The 24,566-nt window shown below is 46.9% G+C and overlaps 1 protein-coding gene across 2 annotated transcripts in view; it reads left to right on the forward strand.

Annotated features, from left to right (window-relative positions):
* Window positions 1-24,566, forward strand: part of LOC119972251 (protein spire homolog 1-like) — a 265,885-nt gene that overhangs the window by 211,451 nt on the left and 29,868 nt on the right. For both annotated transcript variants that reach the window (XM_038808654.1, XM_038808655.1), the window contains 3 exons: window positions 2,526-2,616; window positions 5,934-6,076; window positions 20,616-20,753. In XM_038808654.1, the coding sequence (XP_038664582.1) occupies window positions 2,526-2,616; window positions 5,934-6,076; window positions 20,616-20,753 (372 nt within the window). The remainder of the gene's footprint in view (window positions 1-2,525; window positions 2,617-5,933; window positions 6,077-20,615; window positions 20,754-24,566) is intronic.

Raw genomic sequence — 24,566 nt, forward strand, 5'->3', positions numbered from 1 at the left:
CTGAACAAAGGCCAGATTGTACTTATACAATTTTCAAAAATCAGTAGCCCACCCCTGTTGGACGCGATCCAATTCCTGAAGCTGCTACGTTTAAACTTTACCCAATAGAATTGCAAGCAATGTTTAAACTTCACCTAATAGAATTGCAAGCAATGTTTAAACTTCACCTAATAGAATTGCAAGCAGTGTTTAAACTTCACCTAATAGAATTGCAAGCAGTGTTTAAACTTCACCTAATAGAATTGCAAGCAGTGTTTAAACTTCACCTAATAGAATTGCAAGCAGTGTTTAAACTTCACCTAATAGAATTGCAAGCAGTGTTTAAACTTCACCTAATAGAATTGCAAGCAGTGTTTAAACTTCAACTAATAGAATTGCAAGCAATGTTTAAACTTCACCTAATAGAATTGCAAGCAATGTTTAAACTTCACCTAATAGAATTGCAAGCAGTGTTTAAACTTCAACTAATAGAATTGCAAGCAATGTTTAAACTTCACCTAATAGAATTGCAAGCAGTGTTTAAACTTCACCTAATAGAATTGCAAGCAGTGTTTAAACTTCACCTAATAGAATTGCAAGCAGTGTTTAAACTTCACCTAATAGAATTGCAAGCAGTGTTTAAACTTCACCTAATAGAATTGCAAGCAGTGTTTAAACTTCACCTAATAGAATTGCAAGCAGTGTTTAAACTTCAACTAATAGAATTGCAAGCAATGTTTAAACTTCACCTAATAGAATTGCAAGCAATGTTTAAACTTCACCTAATAGAATTGCAAGCAGTGTTTAAACTTCAACTAATAGAATTGCAAGCAATGTTTAAACTTCACCTAATAGAATTGCAAGCAATGTTTAAACTTCACCTAATAGAATTGCAAGCAATGTTTAAACTTCACCTAATAGAATTGCAAGCAGTGTTTAAACTTCAACTAATAGAATTGCAAGCAATGTTTAAACTTCACCTAATAGAATTGCAAGCAGTGTTTAAACTTCACCTAATAGAATTGCAAGCAATGTTTAAACTTCAACTAATAGAATTGCAAGCAGTGTTTAAACTTCACCTAATAGAATTGGAAGCAATGTTTAAACTTCACCGAATAGAATTGCAAACAATGTTTAAACTTCAACTAATAGAATTAGAAGCAGCGCATGATTGATCCTCATCCTGACAGCTCTGCTTACTATAATTTGCTGTGCATTCATTGTCTGTGAAAAACAGGACAGCAAAATCCGCATCCTGCATTGTTTCACAAAGACAAGATATCAGAAGTGACGTCCTCCCAGACAAGTTAGCTATCCTAAATCCCATTTGATTACTTATTACTGTTATGTCCTAAAGATGCATGTTTAATGGTTAATAATGATTATTCAGCCCTATAATTCATCTCAATCCTTAATAAAGTAACTTATGTAAAACTACTCTCGTGGCATGCTAACTATTTCATTTTAAGAGGTATCATCGCTGAACCCCCCCCCCCCTCCTTCACCGCTAACAGAGTGGTCACCTTCAGCAGGACCGGGAGATCCGCTTGGCGGCAAGAGCTGGATAATCCGGCCCGCGATGTAAAAGAACATACCCTCGATCCAGATCTAATTCACAGAATACCAAAGTACCTTCAGAAGAAAGCTTTCAGTTGTAACTTACACTCAAATCTATTTCTTATTGGCTCGCAACCTCCTGACTCACCAGCATCAGATTTGGGGGGTACCCCAAAAATATGCTGGGGAATCGCCCTAGGGAGTTCCCGGGTAAGGTTTACGGAGGTAATGTTAAGAAGGGCCAACTTCCCCTGAACAATTACACTGGGCTGGGAACCATCTGACAATGTGATTTATATCGCTAACTTCCGATGGTTCTACCAGTTTTCGAGTAAGTCACAGTTACTCTGAAATAGAAGAAATAAAAGCATTTCTAACTTCAGAGTAACTGGTATAGTTCTCCTTGGACCAGAGGAGGCCGAGGGGAGATTAGATTGAGATGTGCAAAATTGTGAGGAGACTGGATAGAGTGGATGGGAAGGACTTATTCACCTCAGAAGAGAGGTCGGCAGCATAGATTTAAAATGATTGGTAGAAGGATCAGTAAGGGGTAAAGTGATTGGTAGGATGAGTAAGGGGTAAAGTGATTGGTAGAAGGATGAGTATGGGGTAAGGTGATTGGTAGAAGGATGAGTATGGGGGGATGAGGGAACATCTTTTCACTCAGAGGAGTCACTGTCTGAAAGAGTAGTAGAGGGAGAAACCCTCAACTAATTTAGAAGATGTCTGGATAGGCAGCTGAAATTCCGCAACCTGCAGGTCTACAGACCAAATGCTGGAAAAGGAAGACACTAGTTAGCGGGACCTCCCTGTGAACAGCTTAACAAGCAGCCCACACGCAGCGTACAATCTGTGAATCAACTGTTACAATTCACACACAAACCGTATCGGGGTGAAAATAACGGTGCTTTGCAGCTTGGGGTTCCGCCAGTACAATGTTCCGCTCTTATTTCTTTGTTTGGTCTGATGATGTTTAATCTTTTTGACAGGAGGAGAGAATTAAGATGTTGAGGAGCAGTTCCAGTGTATCAACATTTAAGGTGGAAGACAGCTCCCCAGAGACTCCGAATGGCAAAAAGAGTAAGTACAGGGGAATTTATTTACGCGAACACACACTGGGTGAAATTGTCCGTCCCCATCCCTGCGATGTGTGCTGTGACGCTGGAGGCAGCCCACCATTCCGCACTGTCAATGGGGTTTCCCATTGATCGCACCCTCCGCTCCCAGGGAACCCACAGCACCCGGGGGGAGAGGGGCCGGTGGGGGAGGGGAGGGGTGCGCAGTCGCCATTGTGGTGGGCAACGGTTGGAACAGCAGGTGAGTCTTCACTTGAGGGGCACGGGCAGGGCGCATTCCAGGTCCAATTGGGGAGAAGGAGGAGGAGTTGACTGCAGGTGGGGAAGGCAATCAGGTGGACTGCTAATCCCAGGGAGGGTGGTTAGGGACCTGAAAGGGGGAGGTTGTGGTAGGGAAGCAGAATAGGAGGGTTGGCAGCATGACGAAGGGGAATGGGGGCCGTACCGGGAAAGGGGGCTGATGGTGATGGTGTTGGGCGGTGGATTGGAGCCCCCCTGTTGGGGTCAGAGACTGTTGGAGCGGGGGATGTTTGATGATGGGGATGGACATGGGTGGGGCTTGCTGATTCTGGAGGCTTCTCAGGCAAGCCCCTGGATCCAGGGAGGTACCTGTAATAGGAACCCGGGACTTAGAAGCAGGAGTAGGCCATTTGGTCTTTCAATCCTGCTCCATTTGGTAAGATAATCGCTGAACTGATTGCGGTCTCAACTGTAACTTAATAAAATGATGCATCTTTTAACTTATTATCCCCCTTTCTGGTTCAGAGGTTTACTCTGGGCATCAACAACTCAAGACTAGCAAATTATTCATTGCACACAAGGGCCGGGATTCTCCGATCCTGCGCTGGGTCAGAGAATCCCTGGGAGGAGGCGCGAATCCCACCCCAACGCTGGCTGCCTTATTCTCCAGTGCCTTTTTTCGGACGGCGGCGGGATTCCCGCCACGCCAGTCAGGGGGCATTGACAGCCCCCCCCCCCCCAGCGATTCTCCAGGCCCTGATAGGCCGAGTGGCCGTCCGTTTTTGGCCAGTCCCGCCGGCGTGAATTACTCACCTCACGCACGGCGGGACCTGGCAGGTGAGTATGTGGGGGCGGGCCTCGGGGGGGGGGGGGGGGGAGATCCGATCCCGGGGGGGCCCCCCCCCCCCACGGTGGCCTTGCCCACCGATCTGCGGGCAGGCTTGTTGCATGGGGGGCCTTCTTGCCTCCAGGCTCCTGTAGGGCTCCGCCATATTGCCTGGGGGCCGGCACGGAGAAGAGAACCCCTGCGCATGCGCGGAAATATGCCGGCTGGAGCGGCGCCAACCCCTCTGCCATGCACCTAGCCCCCTAGAAAGGTGAGAATTCCTCACCTTGGGGGGCCGTTGAGACTGGGGTTGTTGGCGCCAGTTTTCCCGCCGGCGTGGGGACTTAGTCCCGAGAAGGGAGAATCCCGGCCAAGATGTTTATTCAGCCCTCAGTTCCCAAGCAACCAGCCCATATGGCGCCTTTGTTACAAGTTTAACAATAACATTAGTTTCATTAATTTAACACCATCTTCCAGGTTTCTGTCCATTCACTTCCTTTAACAATAGCACAGCTGCATCACATTATGGGCTTGGAATCAAGATAGCCACAACCTAGGAGTTAAAGGTCACTTAAACTTCAATTACTGCAACCAAACTTCACGCCGATCCTTAAAAGTTAATAAGATCAGTTGAGCACCACATTACAGATTCAGAGTGTCCCATTCTCAACTTCTTTAGACACTTGTTTTTCTGTCTCAGCTATTTGTTATTTATGGACATCACTTCCATAAATAACAAATAAGGTGGGATCGTTTACACCAACTCCACTTTCCGATCTGCACCCCATAACCTTCGACTCCCTCAAAAATCTGTGTAACTCAGCCTTAAATAAACTCAATGACCCGGCTTCCACTGCCCTCTGGGGAAAAGAACTCCACAAACCAACAACCCTCTGGGAGGAAAAAGGTTCTCCTCATCTCCTTCTTAAAAATGAGACTTCTTGTTGAATTGATTCCAGTCTCCTCCACAAGGGGCAACATCCTCCTTGTACCCAACCTATGTTTCAATCAGGTCACCCCCTCATTCTTCTGATAGAAATCTGGAACTTGGCAACTACGGGCAAATAGACACATGGAGCTACTGTCAGGATTGTATTTTGGTTGGCCACGGTGAGTTCTGTTCGCATTGACTTTAACTAAAGTTAGCAAATCAATTTTATTTAGGAAACCAGAAACAGGCCCTCAAGTCCTATCATTTACCTCAAGGCGTAAATGGGAGCTTACTGTGCACAAATTAGCTTCCACCTTTCTTACATCACAAAAGATGATTACACTTAATTGGACGCAATGTGCTCTGGGATATCCTGCAGTTGTGCTAGGTGCTAAATAAATGTAAGTTCTTTCTCATAAGCCAGATCACATATCATAAAGATTGTTTGAGGGATGGATGGAGAAAAGTATTTGTTTCCTGTATCTCCCTTGCTCTTTCAGTGTGTAAACTGCACCTCAGGAACAGCACTTGTCCGGCAAAATGCGTCTCGGGATCAGATCAAGAATTTGTTGCATTGTCCAATTAAGGAACATGTGGCCAAATGACAAATTTTGACAGGAATTGATAGAGTAGGTGCTTAGAGGGTAGTTCCCTCTGGCTGGAGGGTCTTGAACCAAAGAACAAATAACACTGCAGCACAGGAACAGGCCCTTCGGCCCATCCAAGCCTGTACCGGTCATGATACCAGGGGACATGCTCTCCGGATGGATGGTTGTCCATTTAGGACTGAGATGAGGAGAAATTTCTTCACAAAGGTTATGAATTTTTGTAATTCTTGAGAGGCCTGGGGATCCCTCTTGGCTGACCATATTCAGGACTGAGCTTCTTCAGTTTTTTGGACACCAAGGAAATCGAGGGATATGGGCAATGGGCAAGAAAGTGGAGTTGAGGTAGATGATCAGCTGTGATATTGAATGGTGGAGCAGGCTTGAGGGGCCAAGTGTACCTAACCCACATGTCCGCATTTGGTCCTCTTGCTGAGGGGCTGATTTAGCTCATTTGGCAAAATCACTGGCTTTTAAAGCAGGCCAGCAGCACGGTTCGATTCCCGTACCAGCCTCCCCGGACAGGTGCCGGAATGTGGCGACTAGGGGCTTTTCACAGTAACTTCATCGAAGCCTACTCGTGACAATAAGCGGTTTTCATTTTCATTTCATTTCATAGGTTCTCTTGTTGAGTCCCTGTTATTCTGGTTAGGACTCATTCATCTAACCCACAGTGAAGGGTGGTATGTCCATTTTTATGCTCATACTTATGTCCACAGCCCCTCCAATGTTCCTGCCCATCTCCTCGACTCCACAGCCTGAACGAAGGAAGCAACCCCAGAGACGGCACTCCATTGAGAAGGAAACGCCAACCAACGTGCGCCAATTTCTTCCTCCGACACGGCAGAGCTCCAAGTCTCTGGTAAGTACAACATGATGAAAGGTTGTGCTCGAATTCCCACAGAGCTTCCCTCTATTTGTGAAGGTTGTTACAATCCGCGCAGCGATCAATAACTTAAAAAAGATCTGAATATCTTGTGACTGTCTGAAAGGATCACAACATTTCAAGTCTTAAGACTTACTGTACCAAACAAACTCTTAAAACAACATTCAATAATCACTGTTTCGTAAGCAACTTGAATTTTAAACTACGAAAGATTGAATTTTAACACAGCTAACAATGCCATGCCATGTTTAAACTTTATCCTGCCCTTAAATGGACACATTATTCTCCCAGAACCAGACCAAAGCTATTCTCTGCTCCTGTGGAGCATCCTTTTTGTACCTTCTAATTCCAGGACACATTTCCACTGTGAGGGTTACCCTGGAGATTCCTCCCTCTTGCCAAAGCTAGGCGTATCTTCCAGCCTTGTTTAAATCCTCACAAACGTACTCTCTTGAATCTGAGCATGAGCTTCCAAACACCTTCTGCATGATCAATAATAAGGACAGTATTTTCTCTGCCTGAGGTTCAGGATTCGCTGCCTGTATCTATCTGCTCCCCCTCTCTCTGATTCTTGCAGATTGACTTGTTTCAGTTAGGTTCAGTGAAAAGTCCATAAGCCGACACTGCAAGGTCTTGTTATGGCATCTTCCCCTCTTAAAACCCATCTCCATGGCAACATGAATCACACAGGCCTTTTATCCAGGTAAATTGATAATTTGCTATCTTCTAGAGCTCCAACTCCATTCTATCTTGGAATTAAATAGGCAAATTAAATAATTGTTTGTAAAACCTGAAATTCCAGAAAACTCGAGCGGGATTCTCTGACCCCGAGGCCGGGTCGATGCCGCCCTGCCGATTCTCCAGTGACCGGAGAATCGGTGCCATTTGCGCCAGCGCGGTCGGGGGCCGCTCTACGTGGCCCGCCGGCGATTCTCCGCACGGGATGGGCCGAGTGGCCGCCAAGATAGCCCGAGTCCCGCTGGCGCCGTTAACATGTGGTCTTACCCAGGGGGACCTTGGCGTCCATCCTGCGAGGGAGCAGCCTGGTGGGGGGAGGCGGGATCCAACCCCGGGGGGGTGGGCCTTCACCGTGGCCTGGCCCGCGATCGGGGCCTACCGATCGGCAGGCCGGCTTCTCCTGGTGGGGGCCTCTTTTACTCCGCGTGGGCATCTGTAGCTCTCCGCCATGTTGGGGCCAGTGCGGAGAAGGAAGCTAGTGCGGATTCGCGCTGGCCACAACGCGCATGTGCGGATTTGTGCCTGCCGCAGCGCGCATGCGCAGACCTGCGGCGCGCGTTTGACACCGGTATTGGCAGCTGGAGCTGCGTGAGTCACTCCAGTGCCGTGCTGGCCGCCTGTAGGGCTCAGGATCGCTGCTCTTGGGGGCAACACTTTTAGCCTCAGGATCAGAGAATCCCACCCCTCCTGTGGGGTCTAAGGACTGTATTTTCTTGGACCTTTAAAAATGGTGGGCAGGACCCAGATGCAGAAGTCCCCTCCCCATTTCCAATAGATCCAATTTTTACTGCTGGGGAGTGATTCACACAGGTGAAAAACCCAAACTCAGCAGGGCCATTTGAACTTAGTGCTGAGTTCAAAGACTTAATTTTGCTAGTTCAAGGACCTTAACCTGCAGTATGGGAGTTCTGAATTGATACAGTAGACATACAAGCTTCTGGAGGATACAGATGGTCTGTTTAGGTGCCACCTGAATTTTGTTTAACAGCCCAGCCTTTAATCTTAATAAAACAGGCTTAAGTTATGGGTGGCACTGTGGCGCAGTGGTTGGCACTGCTGCCTCACGATGCCGAGAACTCCTGGCCCCAGATCACTGTCTCTATGGAGTTTGCACATTCTTCCCATGTCCGTGGGGGGGGGGGTCACCTCCTATAACCCAAAGATGTGCAGGCTAGGTGGATTAGCCACGCTAAATTGCCCCTTAAATGGTAAAAATTAACCGTTTCGGCTGTCAATTAGGTTGTCAATTTTAAAACACTGCTTGTGGGACTGCTTTGATTGACAAGCAATGTGGCATAGGTTAGAAAAAAGGATTGCTCTCTGTTCGTACAATTTCAATAGAGTTCTTTGTTGACATTTCCCAAGGGCTATGATTATGTCATTATGAATGCTTGACTGGGTTTCAAAAACGTTATTATCACAGTGGGGGGTTCGGAGTTCATGGTTTGCTTGACAATTTAAAGAGGCTATTGAAGGGTTAGTTGTATTTGATGTGGAGGCTGTATAGAAGTTGGCTGTACAACAAATTGAACACCTGAGATTTAAAAGCTATGAATGGGTATGAGATTGATAGGCTTTAAAAAAAATCTCCACATGACTGCCGAAGTCTGCCTATGGTAGTTACTAGGTGAGTGTCTCTGGAGGTGGTGTAGGGTTATGAGAGGGCCCAATGGGTAATAAGGAATTGGGATAGGTGGGGGACATGAGATGGTGTTGAGCGGCCATGGGGTTGGAGGGGGAATGAGAATGTACGTGGGCATGAATTGGCACACCGGAGCCATGGGGGCATATGAAGGGTCATGGGGGTGTAGAGGATGAGGGCTAGAGGGCCAAATATCTGGAATGAAGACCCAGCGAACCATGTTAGGCCTTTTACTCTGGCAGGCCAACCACACCACCCACCCCGGTGGCTGTCTAGGATCTGCTTCTGGGGTTGGGAGGTTGGAAGATTTCCCACGTGAGAAACTTCTTCACTTCGGCTACGTGCCTCGGTAATGATCTGGCCCCTAATCATCTACCCAGAATCTGCACAGATCTCTTTCCATTGTTTACAGGTATAAACATTTTTCACCTTATTCCCAGTAAAAAAAAAGCAGCCCACCCTTGATCCTTTAATTACAACGATATCCAAGCGGTTGCCGGGCAGAATTTGCAGCAGATTACGTGACCCCCCCTTCATTCCACCTTGAAGACTTCGGGCAAGCGCCGTTAAGTGCTGGTCTCCACAAACGGGCAACAGATGGAATGGCATCGTGGGGTTCTCCCGGGACATCGTAAGCCCCCAGGTGCGTTCCCTCTGGGCAGGGTGGCACCCTGGCACTGCTGGTGGCACCTTGGCACTGTCAACCTGGCACCCTGGCAGTGCCAAGGTGGCAAGCTGACATTTTTCCCATACCAGAGATCAGGCCCCAGGTACTAGATAGATAGAGATAGATAGAGAAATACAGCCCAGAACAGGCCCTTCGGCCCACGATGTTGTGCCGAACTTTTGTCCTAGGTTAATCATAGAATTTTGGACAATTTTTCATGGCCAATCCACCCAACCTGCACATCTTTGGACTGTGGGAGGAAACCGGAGTACCCGGAGGAAACCCACGCAGTCACGGGGAGGATGTGCAGACTCCACACAGACAGTGACCCAAGTCGAAATCGAACTTGGGACCCTGGAGCTGTGAAGCAATTGTGCTATCCACAATGCTACCGTGCTGCCCTTAAGAAGTTAACCTACACTCCATTATTCTACCCTAATCCATGTACCTATCCAATAGCCGCTTGAAGGTCCCTAACGTTTCCGACTCAACTACTTCCACAGGCAGTGCATTCCATGCCCCCACTACTCTCTGGGTAAATCCCCTCTATATCTTCCACCATTTACCTTAAATTTATGTCCCCTTGTAATGGTGTGTTCCACCCGGGGAAAAAGTCTCTGACTGTCTACTCTATCTATTCCCCTAATCATCTTATAAACCTCTATCAAGTCGCCCCTCATCCTTCTCCGTTCTAATGAGAAAAGGCCTAGCACCCTCAACCTTTCCTCGTATGACCTACTCTCCATTCCAGGCAAATCTCCTTTGCACCTTTTCCAAAGCTTCCACATCCTTCCTAAAATGAGGTGACCAAAACTGCACACAGTACTCCAAATGTGGCCTGACCAAGGTTTTGTACAGCTGCATCATCACCTCACGGCTCTTAAATTCAATCCCTCTGCTAATGAACGCTAGCACACCATAGGCCTTCTTCACAGCTCTATCCACTTGAGTGGCAACTTTCAAAGATCTATGAACATAGACCCCAAGATCTCTCTGCTCCTCCACATTGCCAAGAACCCGACCGTTAACCCTGTATTCCGCATTCATATTTGTCCTTCCAAAATGGACAACCTCACACTTGTCAGGGTTGAACTCCATCTGCCACTTCTCAGCCCAGCTCTGCATTCTATCTATGTCTCTTTGAAGCCGACAACAGCCCTCCTCACTATCCACAACTCTACCAATCTTCGTATCATCTGAAAATTTACTGACCCACCCTTCAACTCCCTCATCCAAGTTGTTAATGAAAATCACAAACAGCAGAGGACCCAGAACTGATCCCTGCGGTACGCCACTGATAACTGGGCTCCAGGCTGAATATTTGCCATCCACTACCACTCTCTGTCTTCTATCGGTTAGCCAGTTTGTTATCCAACTGGCCAAATTTCCCACTATCCCATGCCTCCTTACTTTCTGCACAAGCCTACAATGGGGAACCTTATCAAATGCCTTACTAAAATCCATGTACACTACATCCACTGCTTTACCTTCATCCACATGCTTGGTCACCTCCTCAAAGAAGTCAATAAGTCTTGTAAGGCAAGACCTACCCCTCACAAATCCGTGCTGACTATCCCTAATCAAGCAGTGCCTTTCCAGATGCTCAGAAATCCTATCCCTCAGTACCCTTTCCATTACTTTGCCTACCACCGAAGTAAGACTAACTGGCCTGTAATTCCCAGGGTTATCCCTATTCCCTTTTTTGAACAGGGGCACGACATTCGCCACTCTTCAATCCTCTGGTACCACCCTTGTTGACAGCGAGGACGAAAAGATCATTGCCAACGGCTCTGCAATTTCATTTCTTGCTTCCCATAGAATCCTTGGATATATCCCGTCAGGACCAGGGGACTTGTCTAGCCTCAAGTTTTTCAAAACGCGCAACACATCTTCCTTCCTGACAAGTATCTCCTCGAGCTTATCAGTCTGTTTCACACTGTCCTCTCCAACAATATGGCCTCTCTCGTTTGTAAATACTGAAGAAAAATACTTGTTCAAGACCTCTCCTATCTCTTCAGACTCAATACACAATCTCCCACTACTGTCCTTGATCGGACCTACCTCGCTCTAGTCATTCTCATATTTCTCACATATGTGTAAAAGGCCTTGGGGTTTTCCTTGATCCTACCTGCCAAAGATTTTTCATGCCCTCTCTTAGCTCTCCTAATCCCTTTCTTCAGTTCCCTCCTGGCTATCTTGTATCCCTCCAGCGCCCTGTCTGAACCTTGTTTCTTCAGCCTTACATAAGTCTCCTTCTTCCTCTTAACAAGACATTCAACCTCTCTTGTCAACCATGGTTCCCTCACTCGACCATCTCTTCCCTGCTTGACAGGGACATACATATCCCAGTACCTGTTCCTTGAACAAGTTCCACATTTCACTTGTGTCCTTCCCTGACAGCCGATGTTCCCAACTTCTGCACTTCAATTCTTGTCTGACAGCATTGTATTTACCCTTCCCCCAATTATAAACCTTGCCCTGTTGCACGCACCTATCCCTCTCCATAACTAAAGTGAAAGTCACAGAATTGTGGTCACTACCTCCAAAATGCTCCCCCACTAACAAATCTATCAGCTGCCCTGGTTCATTACCACGTACTAAATCAAATATGGCCTCCCCTCTGGTCGGACAATCTACATATTGTGTTAGAAAAGCTTCCTGGACACACTGCACAAACACTACCCCATCCAAACTATTTGATCTAAAGAGTTTCCACTCAATGTTTGGGAAGTTGAAGTCACCCATGACTACTACCCTGTGACTTCTGCACCTTTCCAAAATCTGTTTCCCAATCTGTTCCTCCACATCTCTGCTGCTATTGGGGGGCCTATAGAAAACTCCCAACAAGGTGACTGCTCCTTTCCTATTTCTGACTTCAACCCATATTACCGCAGTAGGCAGATCCCCCTCGAACTGCCTTTCTGCAGCTGTTATACTATCTCTAATTAACAATGCCACCCCCCCCCCCCCACCTCTTTTACCATCCTCCCTAATCTTGTTGAAACATCTATAACCAGGATCTCCAACAACCATTTCTGCCCCTCTCCTATCCAAGTTTCCGTGATGGCCACCACATCGTAGTCCCAAGTACCGATCAATGCCTTAAGTTCACCCACCTTATTCCTGATGCTTCTTGCATTAAAGTATACACACTTCAACCCATCTCCTTGCCTGCAAGTACTCTCCTTTGTCAGTGTTACCTTCCCCATTGCATCACTACGTGCTTTGGCGTCCTGAATATCGGCTTCCTTAGTTGATGGACTACAGATCCGGTTCCCATTCCCCTGCCAAATTAGTTTAAACTTCCCGAAGAGTACTAGAAAACCTCCCCCCAAGGATATTGGTGCCCCTCTGGTTCAGATGCAACCCGTCCTGCTTGTACAGGTCCCACCTTCCCCAGAATGCGCTCTAATTATCCAAATACCTGAAGCCCTCCCACCTACACCATTCCTGCAGCCACGTGTTCAACTGCACTCTCTCCCTATTCCTAGCCTCGCTATCACGTGGCACCGGCAACAAACCAGAGATGACAACTCTGTCTGTCCTGGCCTTTAACTTCCAGCCTAACTCCCTAAACTTGTTTATTACCTCCACACCCTTTTTCCTACCTACATCGTTGGTACCAATGTGCACCACGACTTCTGGCTGCTCACCCTCCCCCTTCAGGATCCTGAAGACACGATCCGAGACATCCCTGGCCCTGGCACCCGGGAGGCAACATACCTTTCGGGAGTCTCGCTCGCGACCACAGAATCTCCTATCTATTCCCCTAACCATTGAATCTCCTATTACTAATGCTTTTCTATGCTCCCCTCTTCCCTTCTGAGCCCCAGAGCCAGACTCAGTGCCAGAGACCTGGCCGCTGGGGCCTTCCCCCCGGTAGGTCATCCCCCCCAACAGCATCCAAAACGGTATACTTGTTTTGAAGGGGAACGGCCACGAGGGATCCCTGCACTGTCTGCCTGTTAGTTTTCTTTCCCCTGACTGTAACCCAGCTACTCTTGTCCAGTACCTTTGGTGTGGCTACCTCCCTGTAACTCTTCTCGATCCTACAGGAGGAGCATGCCCCGGGGACCAACTGGACCTCCGCCCTCTGACTCTGCTTCCAGTCAGCTGTACTCTAAACTCCTGGCTCCCTTCACGCTCTTTGATAAATATAGGAAATGAAATGTAAGGAGCACCTTACTCCCTCCTCACCTAACTCCCTTAGTCACCAAACTCTCACTGTAGCACTCAAATGCCACAAGCTCAGCACTCCAGTGCAAACAAAACATGGGATGGGTGGGGGGCGGTGGGCGGGAAGCTCGGGGGTCGCATCGTGGGGGCATGCACAGTCAAGAGATCAGGACGCTGTTTAAAAATGGTGTCCCGCTTTCCTGCTGCATTGAAGAGTTCCGGCGAATGGAGCTTCTCGATGCAAAAAACAGGACTAAGTGCAACCTCAGCGGGGCGTTCCCCGCTGAGATCCCAGATAGAACCAGCGTCCCGATAGTTAGCGTGATGTTTCACGGCGCTGCGAGTGCCAGGAAACACTCGTCTAAACAGGCTCAATATGGGACTCTCTTCCCATTTGGTTAGTTTACGCCCAAGCTGTTTTTAAACGTGAGCACGCTTTTAAAACCAATCTTTCAGCAAATTTCCAAGGGGTGTATTTCCATTGTGTTGCAATGGTGTCAAATGGTCTCTGCCCCATTCAGTTTTTATTATGATATGGAGATGCCGGCGTTGGACTGGAGTGAGCACAGTAAGAGGTCTAACAACACCAGGTTCAAGTCCCAACAGGTTTGTTTCAAGTCACTAGCTTTCCGGGCGCAGCTCCTTCCTCAGGTGAATGGAGAGGTGGGTTCCACAAACACATATATAGACAAATTCAATGATAAAAGATGATACTTTGCATGCCAGTCTTTGCAGGTAATTAAGTCTTTACATGTCCAGACTGTGCGACTGGAGAAAGGGATAATCACAGGTTAAAGAAGTGTGAATTGTCTCAAGCCAGGACAGTTGATAGGATGTCGCAAGCCCAGGCCAGATGGTGGGCGGTGAATGTAAATCAACATGAATCCAAGGTCCTAGTTGAGGCTGTACTCACGGGTGCGGAACTTGGCTATCAGTTTCTGCTCGGCGACTCTACATTGTCGCGCATCCTGAAGGCTGCCTCTGAGAACGCTTACCTCCCGGAGATCAGAGGCTGAATGCCCCTTGATTGCTGAAGTGTTCCCCGACTGGAAGGGAACATTCCTGCCTGGTGATTGTCGCACGATGTCCGTTCATCCGTTGTCACAGCGTCTACATGGTCTCGCCAATGTACCACGCTTCAGGACATCCTTTCCTGCAGCGTTTGAGGTAGACAGTGTTGGCCGAGTCGCACAAGTATGTACTGCAGACAAATCCGAGATATTGATTGAGGGAATCAACTAGATTTAATTTGTTCTGCACAATCTTGAGGAGACCTAACATATAATTTATTTCCATTGACTTCAGAGTCAAAATGAAACTTAATATGTTCATATTTTGCTGGTGTAAATTGAGGAAGATTAAAAATCAGCTAAATCGACAGTGACGTGATCGAGTCTTGATGTGGGTCTTGAATCTGCAACACTTCCAAATAAGGTTGGAACAATCCTGAAAAATGGGCCAATTTCTGTTAATTCACTGAATGTTCTTATGGTGTCTGTCTAAATGTTTCAAACCAAATGGGTATGTGCTCTAAAGAAACAGTGCAAAGGTTGTCACAAATCTGTGTTGCTATCACCATGTACGGTTTTGCTTAGAAATAGGAATTGTGGTTTGTATGTTTGCGGTTCTGACAGAGAATCGTCATGCAATTTGCCATCATAACCATCTATCTGTTGTCCAGGTGTCCAGGCTAAACAGTTTATTACCTCGGATGAACCTCCAACTGTTAATCCCAACTATGCAAACCGTCTCCATGCTCAATTATTACCCGCTGGAAGCCGCCATGTTTGGTTTGGTGGGGGCTGTGTATTTTCTGTGTGAGGGAGTCTTAATCAACAGGTGGAGAACACCAAAGGTTTGCCATATTGTCCTCTGTGAAATAATCCTTCTGAAAGAAAAATAAACAGAATCATTCCCGCTTCCCTATCAAGAGCAATGCCAGATTGAATTACTAGATTGCTGCTGTCTGCTTTGATGACCCAATCATTTCTGATTGACAATGATTTTATTTTTTTCTTTGCTGTTTTAACTTTTAGGAGGGTGAGACGGTGAGTGGTTTAGGTCATATCAACCATTATTCACTTGATAAATGTGAATTTTGCGCCATGCACTCTAGTAGGCCAAGAAACGTACCTAACCACTGAACTACCTTACCATAGTCAACACCGCAGCTTGGGTTTTGTAATAAATTGGAATTGTAACGGGTCAGCACGGTGGCACAGTGGTTAGCACTGCAGCCTCACGGCGCTGAGGTCCCAGGTTCGATCCCAGCTCTGGTCCACTGTCCGTGTGGAGTTTGCACATTCTCCCCGTGTTTTCGTGGGTTTCACCCCCACAACCCAAAGATGTGCAGGCTAGGTGGATTGGCCACGCTAAATTGTCCCTTAATTGGAAAAAATGAATTGGGTACTCTAAATTTATTTTAAGAAAGGAATTGTAACAAAGGTGATGAATCCCTGATGCCCGGATTTTATTAATTCAATAATGTTCTTCCTGGTGAAAGGATGATTTGGAAAGATTTTTTTAAATTTCACTCTCTTTGCATGAAACATGCAGAGTTCAGGGAAAGAGACCGAAGCTCTTTAACTCTCACAAGTTAAAGCGTTGAATTGTTGAGGCCTCAATGTTTTGAGACTTACAGCTACATTCAGAATCTGAAACTTGATTCCTCACCCTCCTGTTAACAGTTAAAGAAGTTCAACACTAATCACATTGAGGAAATGATGCATGAACACTTTGTGTGAAATCTTTAGCAATGTTTTTCTTTCTGTTTTTTCACAATCCTGTGCGTTTCTGAGCGTGGAATATTTGAATTAATTTTATGGAATAGATTTCTTTGCAGTGGTTTTGTTTTTAATGGTAGGTGTGAGGAACATGGCAAATTGGATCCAAAAGGTTGCATCTTAGATTCTGAAAACAGTGGGTTGAGACCGGGACCGAGATTAAAATGAACCAAATCTGCCTCAAACTAAACTACTTCTGGTTTTAATTGGGATGTAGGATAAGGGGCAGGCAGCATGGTTTCTGCATACAAGAGCCGGGTTGGTTGTTTAAATATTATAAAAAGTCATTGTATTCCTAACCTGAGGTGGCCACATTTCCCTGTCCTTGGAAAACTTTGCAGTATAAATAAGGTGAGAAAGTGCTGAATCTTTGAGGTAAATGTATTTATAGCACAGCCTGGGGGTCAAGAGGAACAAGAGTGATTCCCCTTGGCCAAACAGGCTATGCATTAAACCCCCCCCCCCCCATAATCTGTCTGTTCACTACCCTTTTGTATCGTCTACAATTTCCCACCACTTATCGCCACCCCACAAAATGAACCAGACCCTTCCATAATCTCGCTTCCCCAGTACACCAACTGTTCTTGTCGGCTTCGAGCTTGTGAATCAGTCTGGGTTCAAGTCCCACTCTAGGTTTTGGTGCAATCCTGAAAGAATGCCACACCGCCACATATGCCATCTTTCAGTTGAGATGTTAACCAAAGCCATGTAGGCTCTCTTTGGTGAACGTAAAATATCCTATGGCATTATCGCAAAGAAAAGCAGAGGAGATAAGATTGTCCTGGCCAATATTTGTCTCTCAAATGACACCATTTGAAAAAAAACTTATCTAGTTATTAGCACATTTCTGTTAACGTGAGCTTACTGTGCACAAATTGACTGCCACTTCTCTTATATTACAAAACAAACTACACTTCAAAAGTACTTGATTGACTATAAATTCCTTAGAGATGTGCGGTAGTCATGGAGGGTTCAATATAAAGGAAAATCTCCTTTCTTTCTTATTTCAGACCTCCCACCTAAAAGGCTTCTAGCCTGTCAATCAGATGGAAACCTGACAGAGAAAAAAAAATTAAAGCAAGCCTGCAGTGCAGGGTGGGCACAGTAGCACAAGTGGTTAGCACTGTTGCTTCACAGCGCCAGGATCCCTGGTTCAATTCCTAACTTGGGTCACTCTGCAGAGTTTGCACGTTCTCCCCGTGCCTGCGTGGGTTTCCTCCGGGTGCTCCGGTTTCCTTCCACAAGTCCCGAAAGACGTGCTGTGAGGTGATTTGGACATTCTGAATTCTCCCTCTGTGTACCCGAACAGGCGGCGGAATGTGGCGTCTAGGGCCTTTTCACAGTAACTTCATTGCAGTGTTAATGTAAGCCTACTTGCGCCAAAAAAGATTATTATTTTTATAAACTGCGCTGGGCGTTAAGGACACCCAGAGGATTGTGTTTCCCAATCTCGCAATAGCAGTAACCACCCCTCCACAGCCCGGCCCTCCCACCCCTACACAGAAACCGCCCCCCTCACCCCTACACAGAAACCGCCCCCCTCACCCCTACACAGAAACCGCCCCCCTCACCCCTACACAGAAACCGCCCACCCCTACACAGAAACCGCCCCCAGGGTAAAATTGAAGACAAAGGGTGAGAATTCCCAGCCCTTCCCACCAGCGGGATCTTCTGGTCACCACCTGCTGTGTGTTCCCCAACGACAGCATGGGCTGGGAATGTGACTCACCATCGACTCCGGTGGGTCAGGAAGATTCTGCCAGCAGCCAATGGCGAACCGGCTCTGCTACTGAGGAACCCCGCCAGAGGGAGATTGGAGAATCCTGACCACAGTTTCTGACAGAAACGCAAAAGACCTGTCTTTATTTCCCTGTCCAACAAATGCGTAGTTATTCACCTACAACAGGGGGCGAATCAAGTATAAATTACCTTTTTTCATACTAACCTGGGCTGAGGTTTTACTTGTAAAAATTTGCTATATCTTCATTCCTTCATCTTCCTCTTCCTCCCGCCCCACTTCCAACCCCTTCCATTGCTAATTCCAGGCTCAGCAATCAACCCCTCCCTCACCAGGAATGCTGGGTAATGTTAATTATTCCCTCCTTTTATAAGGAATTTTGCTATATTGGAGGGGGGAATTTTTATTGAAGAATAAAATTCTGGAAAAATCCGTAAAGTGGAATGAGACTAATGCTGCAAAGAGAGAAGTTTTTCATCTGGCACTCATCAGGATAAACACAAGAATACCAAATTTCAAACAATCACCCCAATTTACACTGCAGGGGAAAATGGTGCTGATTGGTTGGCAAGTTGATGGTGCTTTCAGGTAATCAGTTGAGCTTGCAACGTGATTCAAATCACCGGGACCGGATGGACTACACCCCAGGGTTCTAAAAGAGATAGCTGAGGAGATTGTGGAGACATTGGTGATGATCTTTCAGGAATCACTGGAGGCAGGAAGGGTCCCAGCGGACTGGAAGGTGTCTAATGTAACACCACTGTTTAACAAGGCAGGGAGGCAGAAGATGGGAAATTAGTGGCGGGTTAGCCTGATTTAGGTCATTGGTAAGATTTTAGAGTCCATTATTAAAGATGAGATCGCGGAATACTTGAAAGTGCATGATAAAATAGGACTGAGTCTGCACGGCTTTGTCAAGGGGAGGTCATGTCTGACAAATCTGTTCGAGTTCTTTGAGGAAGTAACAAGGAAGTTAGACAAAGGAGAGCTAGTGGACGTGATTGATTTAAATTTCCATAAGGCCTTTGACAAGGTGGTGCATAGGAGACTGTTAAATAAATTAAGAACCCATGGTATTAAGGGTAAGATCCTGGCATGGATAGAGAATTGGCTGACTGGCAGAAGGCAGAGAGTGGGGATAAATTGGTCTTTTTTAGGATGGCAGCCGGTGACTAGGACCAGGGGGCGGTGCTGGGACCACAACTTTTCACAATGGAGAAAGGAACTGAAGGCATGGTTGCTAAGTTTGCAGATGATACAAAGATCTGTAGAGGGGCAGGTAGTATTGAGGAAACAGGCAGGCTTCAGAAAGACTTGGACAGGCTAGGAGAGTGGGCAAAGAAGTGGCAGATGCAATACAATGTGGAAAAGTGTGAGGTTATTCACTTTGAAAGGAGGAATGGAGGCATAGACTATTTTCTAAATGGGAAGATACTTAGGAAATCAGAAGCACAAAGGGTCTGCTCCTTGTTCACGATTCTCTTAAGGTTAATGTGCAGGTTCAGTCGGCAGTTAGGAAGGCAAATGCAATTTTAGCATTCATGTCGAGAGGGCTAGAATACAAGACCAGGGATGTACTTCTGAGGCTACATAAGGCTTTGGTCATACACCATTTGGTGTATTGTGAGCAGTTTTGGGCCCCGTATCTAAGGATGGATATGCTGCCCTTGGAAAGGGTCCAGAGGAGGTTCACAAGAATGATCCCTGGAACAAAGAGCTTGTCATATGAGGAACGGTTGAGGACATGGCTTGCTTAGAAGCATTCACACATAGGCCCCAGTTCTTTGCAAACAAAAGGAATATGTTCAAGCTTCACTTCTTTTTTGAATTACCTAGGTACTTGGGGAGCCCTTGGTTAATTGTTGCCTTTTTCATGGCAATGCCTCAAGCTCTGTTCCATCCTCCTTACACACACATCGCTATCTTGCTTTCCACTATTAAGACACTCCTCAAAGCCTACATTGACCAAGCATTTTGGCCATCTGACCAAATATCTCCTTATGTGGCTTGATATAATACTTTATTTTAAAATATTCCTGTGAAGCTGCACTGGACATTTTATTACATTAAAGGCATTATATAAATATAGGTTTTTGCTGTGTATCTATTGGTTAGGATCCAGAGAAGTCTGAAAACAATATTAATTAAAATTGGTGAAATTCTATTTAATTCTGCGTTGGATTCATGCAACTGTATAATTGATAGGTGTGACGAGATAGATTCAATCCAAAATGTTATTTTTCCGAAGGATTTTGATCTAGTGCAGCGTGGATATTTAAATAAAAACGTCCAGCATTGAGTCAAAAAAAACCTAATTAGAATAACGAAGAGCATAGCTAAAAGTTTCACGGTCTTCATTATTGTGGTTCTGACCTGCCAGCTCCAGAATAAATATCCTTTAGTGTGTGTCAGCATTACACAGGCCTGTCTTACTGTGGCACCTCCATTATTAAGGCACGCCAACAGGGCGTGGGAAGGTAGCAGATATTGTGCTCAAACTCCATGTTGAAAGTTGGAAAACCTTTGACATATCCAATTGCTCCTGAGTAGACGTATATGCCTAGGTTTCTGAATGTCCCTTTTGCATTTTTGTGCGTGTTCCCCTCTGAGGCAATGAGTAGTGCCCGTGTGTTCATTACCCACCTTTCTTGATCTTATTTCGGATGATTTCTGCTCCAAAAATAAATACAAATTGATGTACTAACTGGATACTGGAATGTTAAAGGAAACTGCGAATGGTTAGCAGCTAATGTGATCATTGTGTGTTGCAGGAGGAGTTCTGTTACCCTGTGGAGTGCCTGGCACTGACTGTGGAGGAAGTGATGCACATTCGACAGGTCTTAGTGAAAGCGGAACTAGAGAAGTACCAGCAATACAAAGATGTCTACACTGCCCTAAAGAAGGGAAAGGTTTGTTTAGTTCTTTGGGGAAATTTGTTACAACCAAGTTGGCAAGTTTTAACAACTTTTTGCACTTTTCTCCCTTATTCCATTCCCCTCTTCAAACTCTGGGGGGGGGGGGTTAAATCAAATAATCCACCACAACCTTGAAACTGGATTTCGCAGAGCCTGTTTTAAGATGAGAAACGGGTACTGAATGTTCAAATATGGCATGCACCTTACACCATATTGGTTAGGGAACTGTTGCGCCCACACAAAATAGTCCCTTGTCTATGAAAATCTGAGGCCCAAAGCCGATTTTTGCTCATGCCAATTCTGGGTCATGACTGCTCACAGCATTCCTGTTTAGAGAAGCACCAAAATGGTCAGCAGCAAATTGTTACTTATCGGCATGTGGAAAGAAGGAGAACATTAAATCGGGGAGATTGCTGCAGATCACTGCTCGTCTCCAATCCCCACCAATCAATCTTAATTTCCCAATAAAGTCATGGAGTCATAGAGGTTTACAGCATGGAAACAGACCCTTCAGCCCAGCTTGGGGCAGCAGGGTAGCACAAGTGGATAGCACTGTGGCTTCACAGCGCCAAGGTCCCAGGTTCGATTCCCCGCTGGGTCACTGTCTGTGCGGAGTTTGCACGTTCTCCCCGTGTCTGCGTGGGTTTCCTCCGGGTGCTCCGGTTTCCTCCCACAATCCAAAGACGTGCAGGTTAGTTGGATTGGCCATGATAAATTGCCCTGAGTGACCAAAAAGGTTAGGAGGGGTTATTGGGTTACAGGGATAGGGTGGAAGTGAGGGCTTAAGTGGGTCGGTGCAGACTCGATGGGCCGAATGGCCTCCTTCTGCACTGTATGTTCTATGTTCTTGTCCATACCGCCCAGTTTTTATCACTAAGCTATTCCCAATTGCCCGCATGTGGCCCATATTCTATACCCATCTTACCCATATAACTCTAAATGTTTTTTAAAAGACAGAATTGTACCCGCCTCTACTACTGCCTCTGGCAGCTCATTCCAAACACTCACCACCCTCTGTGTGGAAAACAAATACCTGACTCACTGCATCTTGCGAGGCAATCTCATTCTTTGATCGCATCTTGATGGTGCAAGAAGAACAATCTCACTTGGTCCCCTTGCTCATCAGTTTTGGTCAGTAATTGCACCATTTTAGGGGCTCACATCATCACAGTTCCCCCAGCAATGGCGCCGCTGAATAGTTCAGGCAATGGCCATCTTGAAACAAGCAATCACTCAAGCTAGAAAAGCAATGTTCACCAAGACTGGGATTCCAATTCATTTCAGAGTAGGACTATTCAGGGCCTGATTGTAACACCATGTAACCGGATTGGTTTTGACTAAGTTAGAATCTCACCCATGGTGACTTTGTGTTGGGCCGTATGCTGAGAGCAGGCTCCCCACAGCCCAGCATGGAATGTTCACCTCTGCTTAGCTGCCCCACCAACTTTAATTTTCAGACAATGGCCCTTTAATTAGTATGAGGCTCAGGTGAAGGGCCTGTCTCACAAAGCTGCCAGCCGATCAGAGGCCAGCAGCTCTGCACACCGGCAGTGCCAGCAGGAGCAGTGGCCATGGCTGGTACTGCAAGTAGGCCAAGAGATGGGTTGAGGCTCAATTCACTGGTGGGTCAAGGTTGAGCGTTGGATGCGGACATCCATCACTCAACCTTGAAGAATTAAGCAGCACAGATGTAAGCTTTTTGGCAAGAGATGGGGAGGACATGTGAGGAAGAACATTTTTAGGCAGCGAGTGGTAATGACCTGGAACTCAGTGCCGGCAAGGTGGTGGGAGCAGAGGCATTGAAAGGTTTAAAAAGGAAATTGGATGTGCACTTGAAGGAAATAAACTTGTGGAGCGATAGGGTGGATCAAGGGAATGAAACTGACTAGATTGCTCTGCAGAGAGCCATCAGCGACTAGATGGAGCCAGTGTGCGGTAAATATTCTTTGGGTTGGATTTTCACCGGGTCAGGGTGATATAGGAGCTCTTTAAAAATAGTGGCTGGGACCTTTTTTTAATATAAATTTAGAGTATCCAATTCTTTTTATTTCTAATTAAGGTGCAATTTAGCGTGGCCAATTCACCTACCCTACACATGTTTTTTTGGGTTGTGGGGGTGAGGCCCCCGCAGACATGGCGAGAATGTGCAAACTCCACATGGACAGTGACCCCAGCCCGGATTGAACCCAAGTCCTCAGAGCCGTGAGGCAGCAGTGCCAACCACTGCGCCACTGTGATTCCGGGACTTCTTTTTTTTTTTAATAAACAATTTTATTGAGGTAGTTTTTGGCTTTATAAACAGTTACAGACATCATCAGAAAGGAAGCAAAAAAGGCAAAAATGTGCAAACATCCACGTACTTTCAATACTTCCACCGTAACATATTGCACAAGCCCGCTCCCCTCCCACCGGTACTACCCGCCATATTTTCCCTCCTACTCTACTCTAACCGCCCCCCCCCCCCCTGCTGACGCTCACTCTCCCGCAAAGAAGTCAATAAATGGTTGCCACCTCCGGGTGAACCCCTGCACAGAACCCCTCAAGGCGAACTTGATTTTTTCCATCCCCAGGAAACTCGACATGTCCGCAAGCCACCACTCAGTCTTCGGGGGCTTTGAGTCCCTCCACGCCAATAATATTCGTCGCCGGGCTATCAGGGAAGCAAAGGCCAGCACATCGGCCTCTTTCTCCCCCTGGACGCCCGGGTCTTCCGAAACCCCAAAAATTGCCACCCCTGGGCTCATCACCACCCTTGTTTTTAGCACCTGGGACATGACCCCCGCAAATCCCTCCCAGTACCCCCTCAGCTCAGGGCATGCCCAGAACATGTGAACATGGTTCGCTGGTCCTCCCGCGCACCTAGCGCATTTGTCCTCTATCCCGAAAAATTTGCTCATCCGAGCCACCGTCATATGGGCCCGGTGAACGACCTTAAATTGGATCAGCCCGAGCCTAGCACATGTCGCGGTCGAGTTTACCCTACTCAGGGCCTCTGCCCACAGCCCATCCTCCATTTCCCCGCCTATCTCCTTCTCCCATTTAAGTTTCAGTTCCTCTGTCTGGGACCCTTCCTCCCTCATGAGCACCTTATAAATACCCGAGACTCTACCCTCCCCTTCATCCCTCCCAGAGACTATTCTGTCTAGGATCCCCATTGGCGGGAGGCGCGGGAAAGATGGGACCTGTCTACGAACAAAGTCCCGCAACTGTAGGTATCTAAAATCATTTCCCCTTACCACCCCAAATTTCTCCTCCAAGCTCCTCAAACTCGCGAAGCTCCCTTCCAGGAACATATCACCCACCCTTCCCGCCCCTGCTCGCCGCCATACTCGGAACCCCCCATCCATACTGCCGGGGGCAAACCGATGGTTGTCGCAGATTGGCGCCCAGACAGACGCCCCCATCTCCCCCACATGCCTCCTCCACTGGCCCCATATCCGCAGGGTCGCCACCACTACCGGGCTGGTGGTGTACTTGGCCGGCGGCAGCGGTAGAGGAGCCGTGACCAGGGCTTCCAAACTGGAGCCCCTGCACGAAGCCGCCTCCACCCGCTCCCAAATAGACCCCGTACCCACCATCCACTTCCTTATCATAGCGATGTTGGCCGCCCAGTAATAATTGACCAGACTCGGCAAAGCCAGCCCTCCCTCGCTGCGGTTCCTCTCCAACATCGCCTTCTTCACCCGCGGAGACTTTCCCGCCCAGACAAAGCTCATGATCAGCCCGTTAACTCTTTTGAAGAAGGACTGTGGGATAAAGATCGGGAGGCACTGAAAAATAAACAAAAATCGAGGGAGGATTGTCATC

This window comes from Scyliorhinus canicula, chromosome 10 (assembly GCF_902713615.1).
Source record: "Scyliorhinus canicula chromosome 10, sScyCan1.1, whole genome shotgun sequence".
In the NCBI taxonomy this organism is placed as follows: domain Eukaryota; kingdom Metazoa; phylum Chordata; class Chondrichthyes; order Carcharhiniformes; family Scyliorhinidae; genus Scyliorhinus; species Scyliorhinus canicula.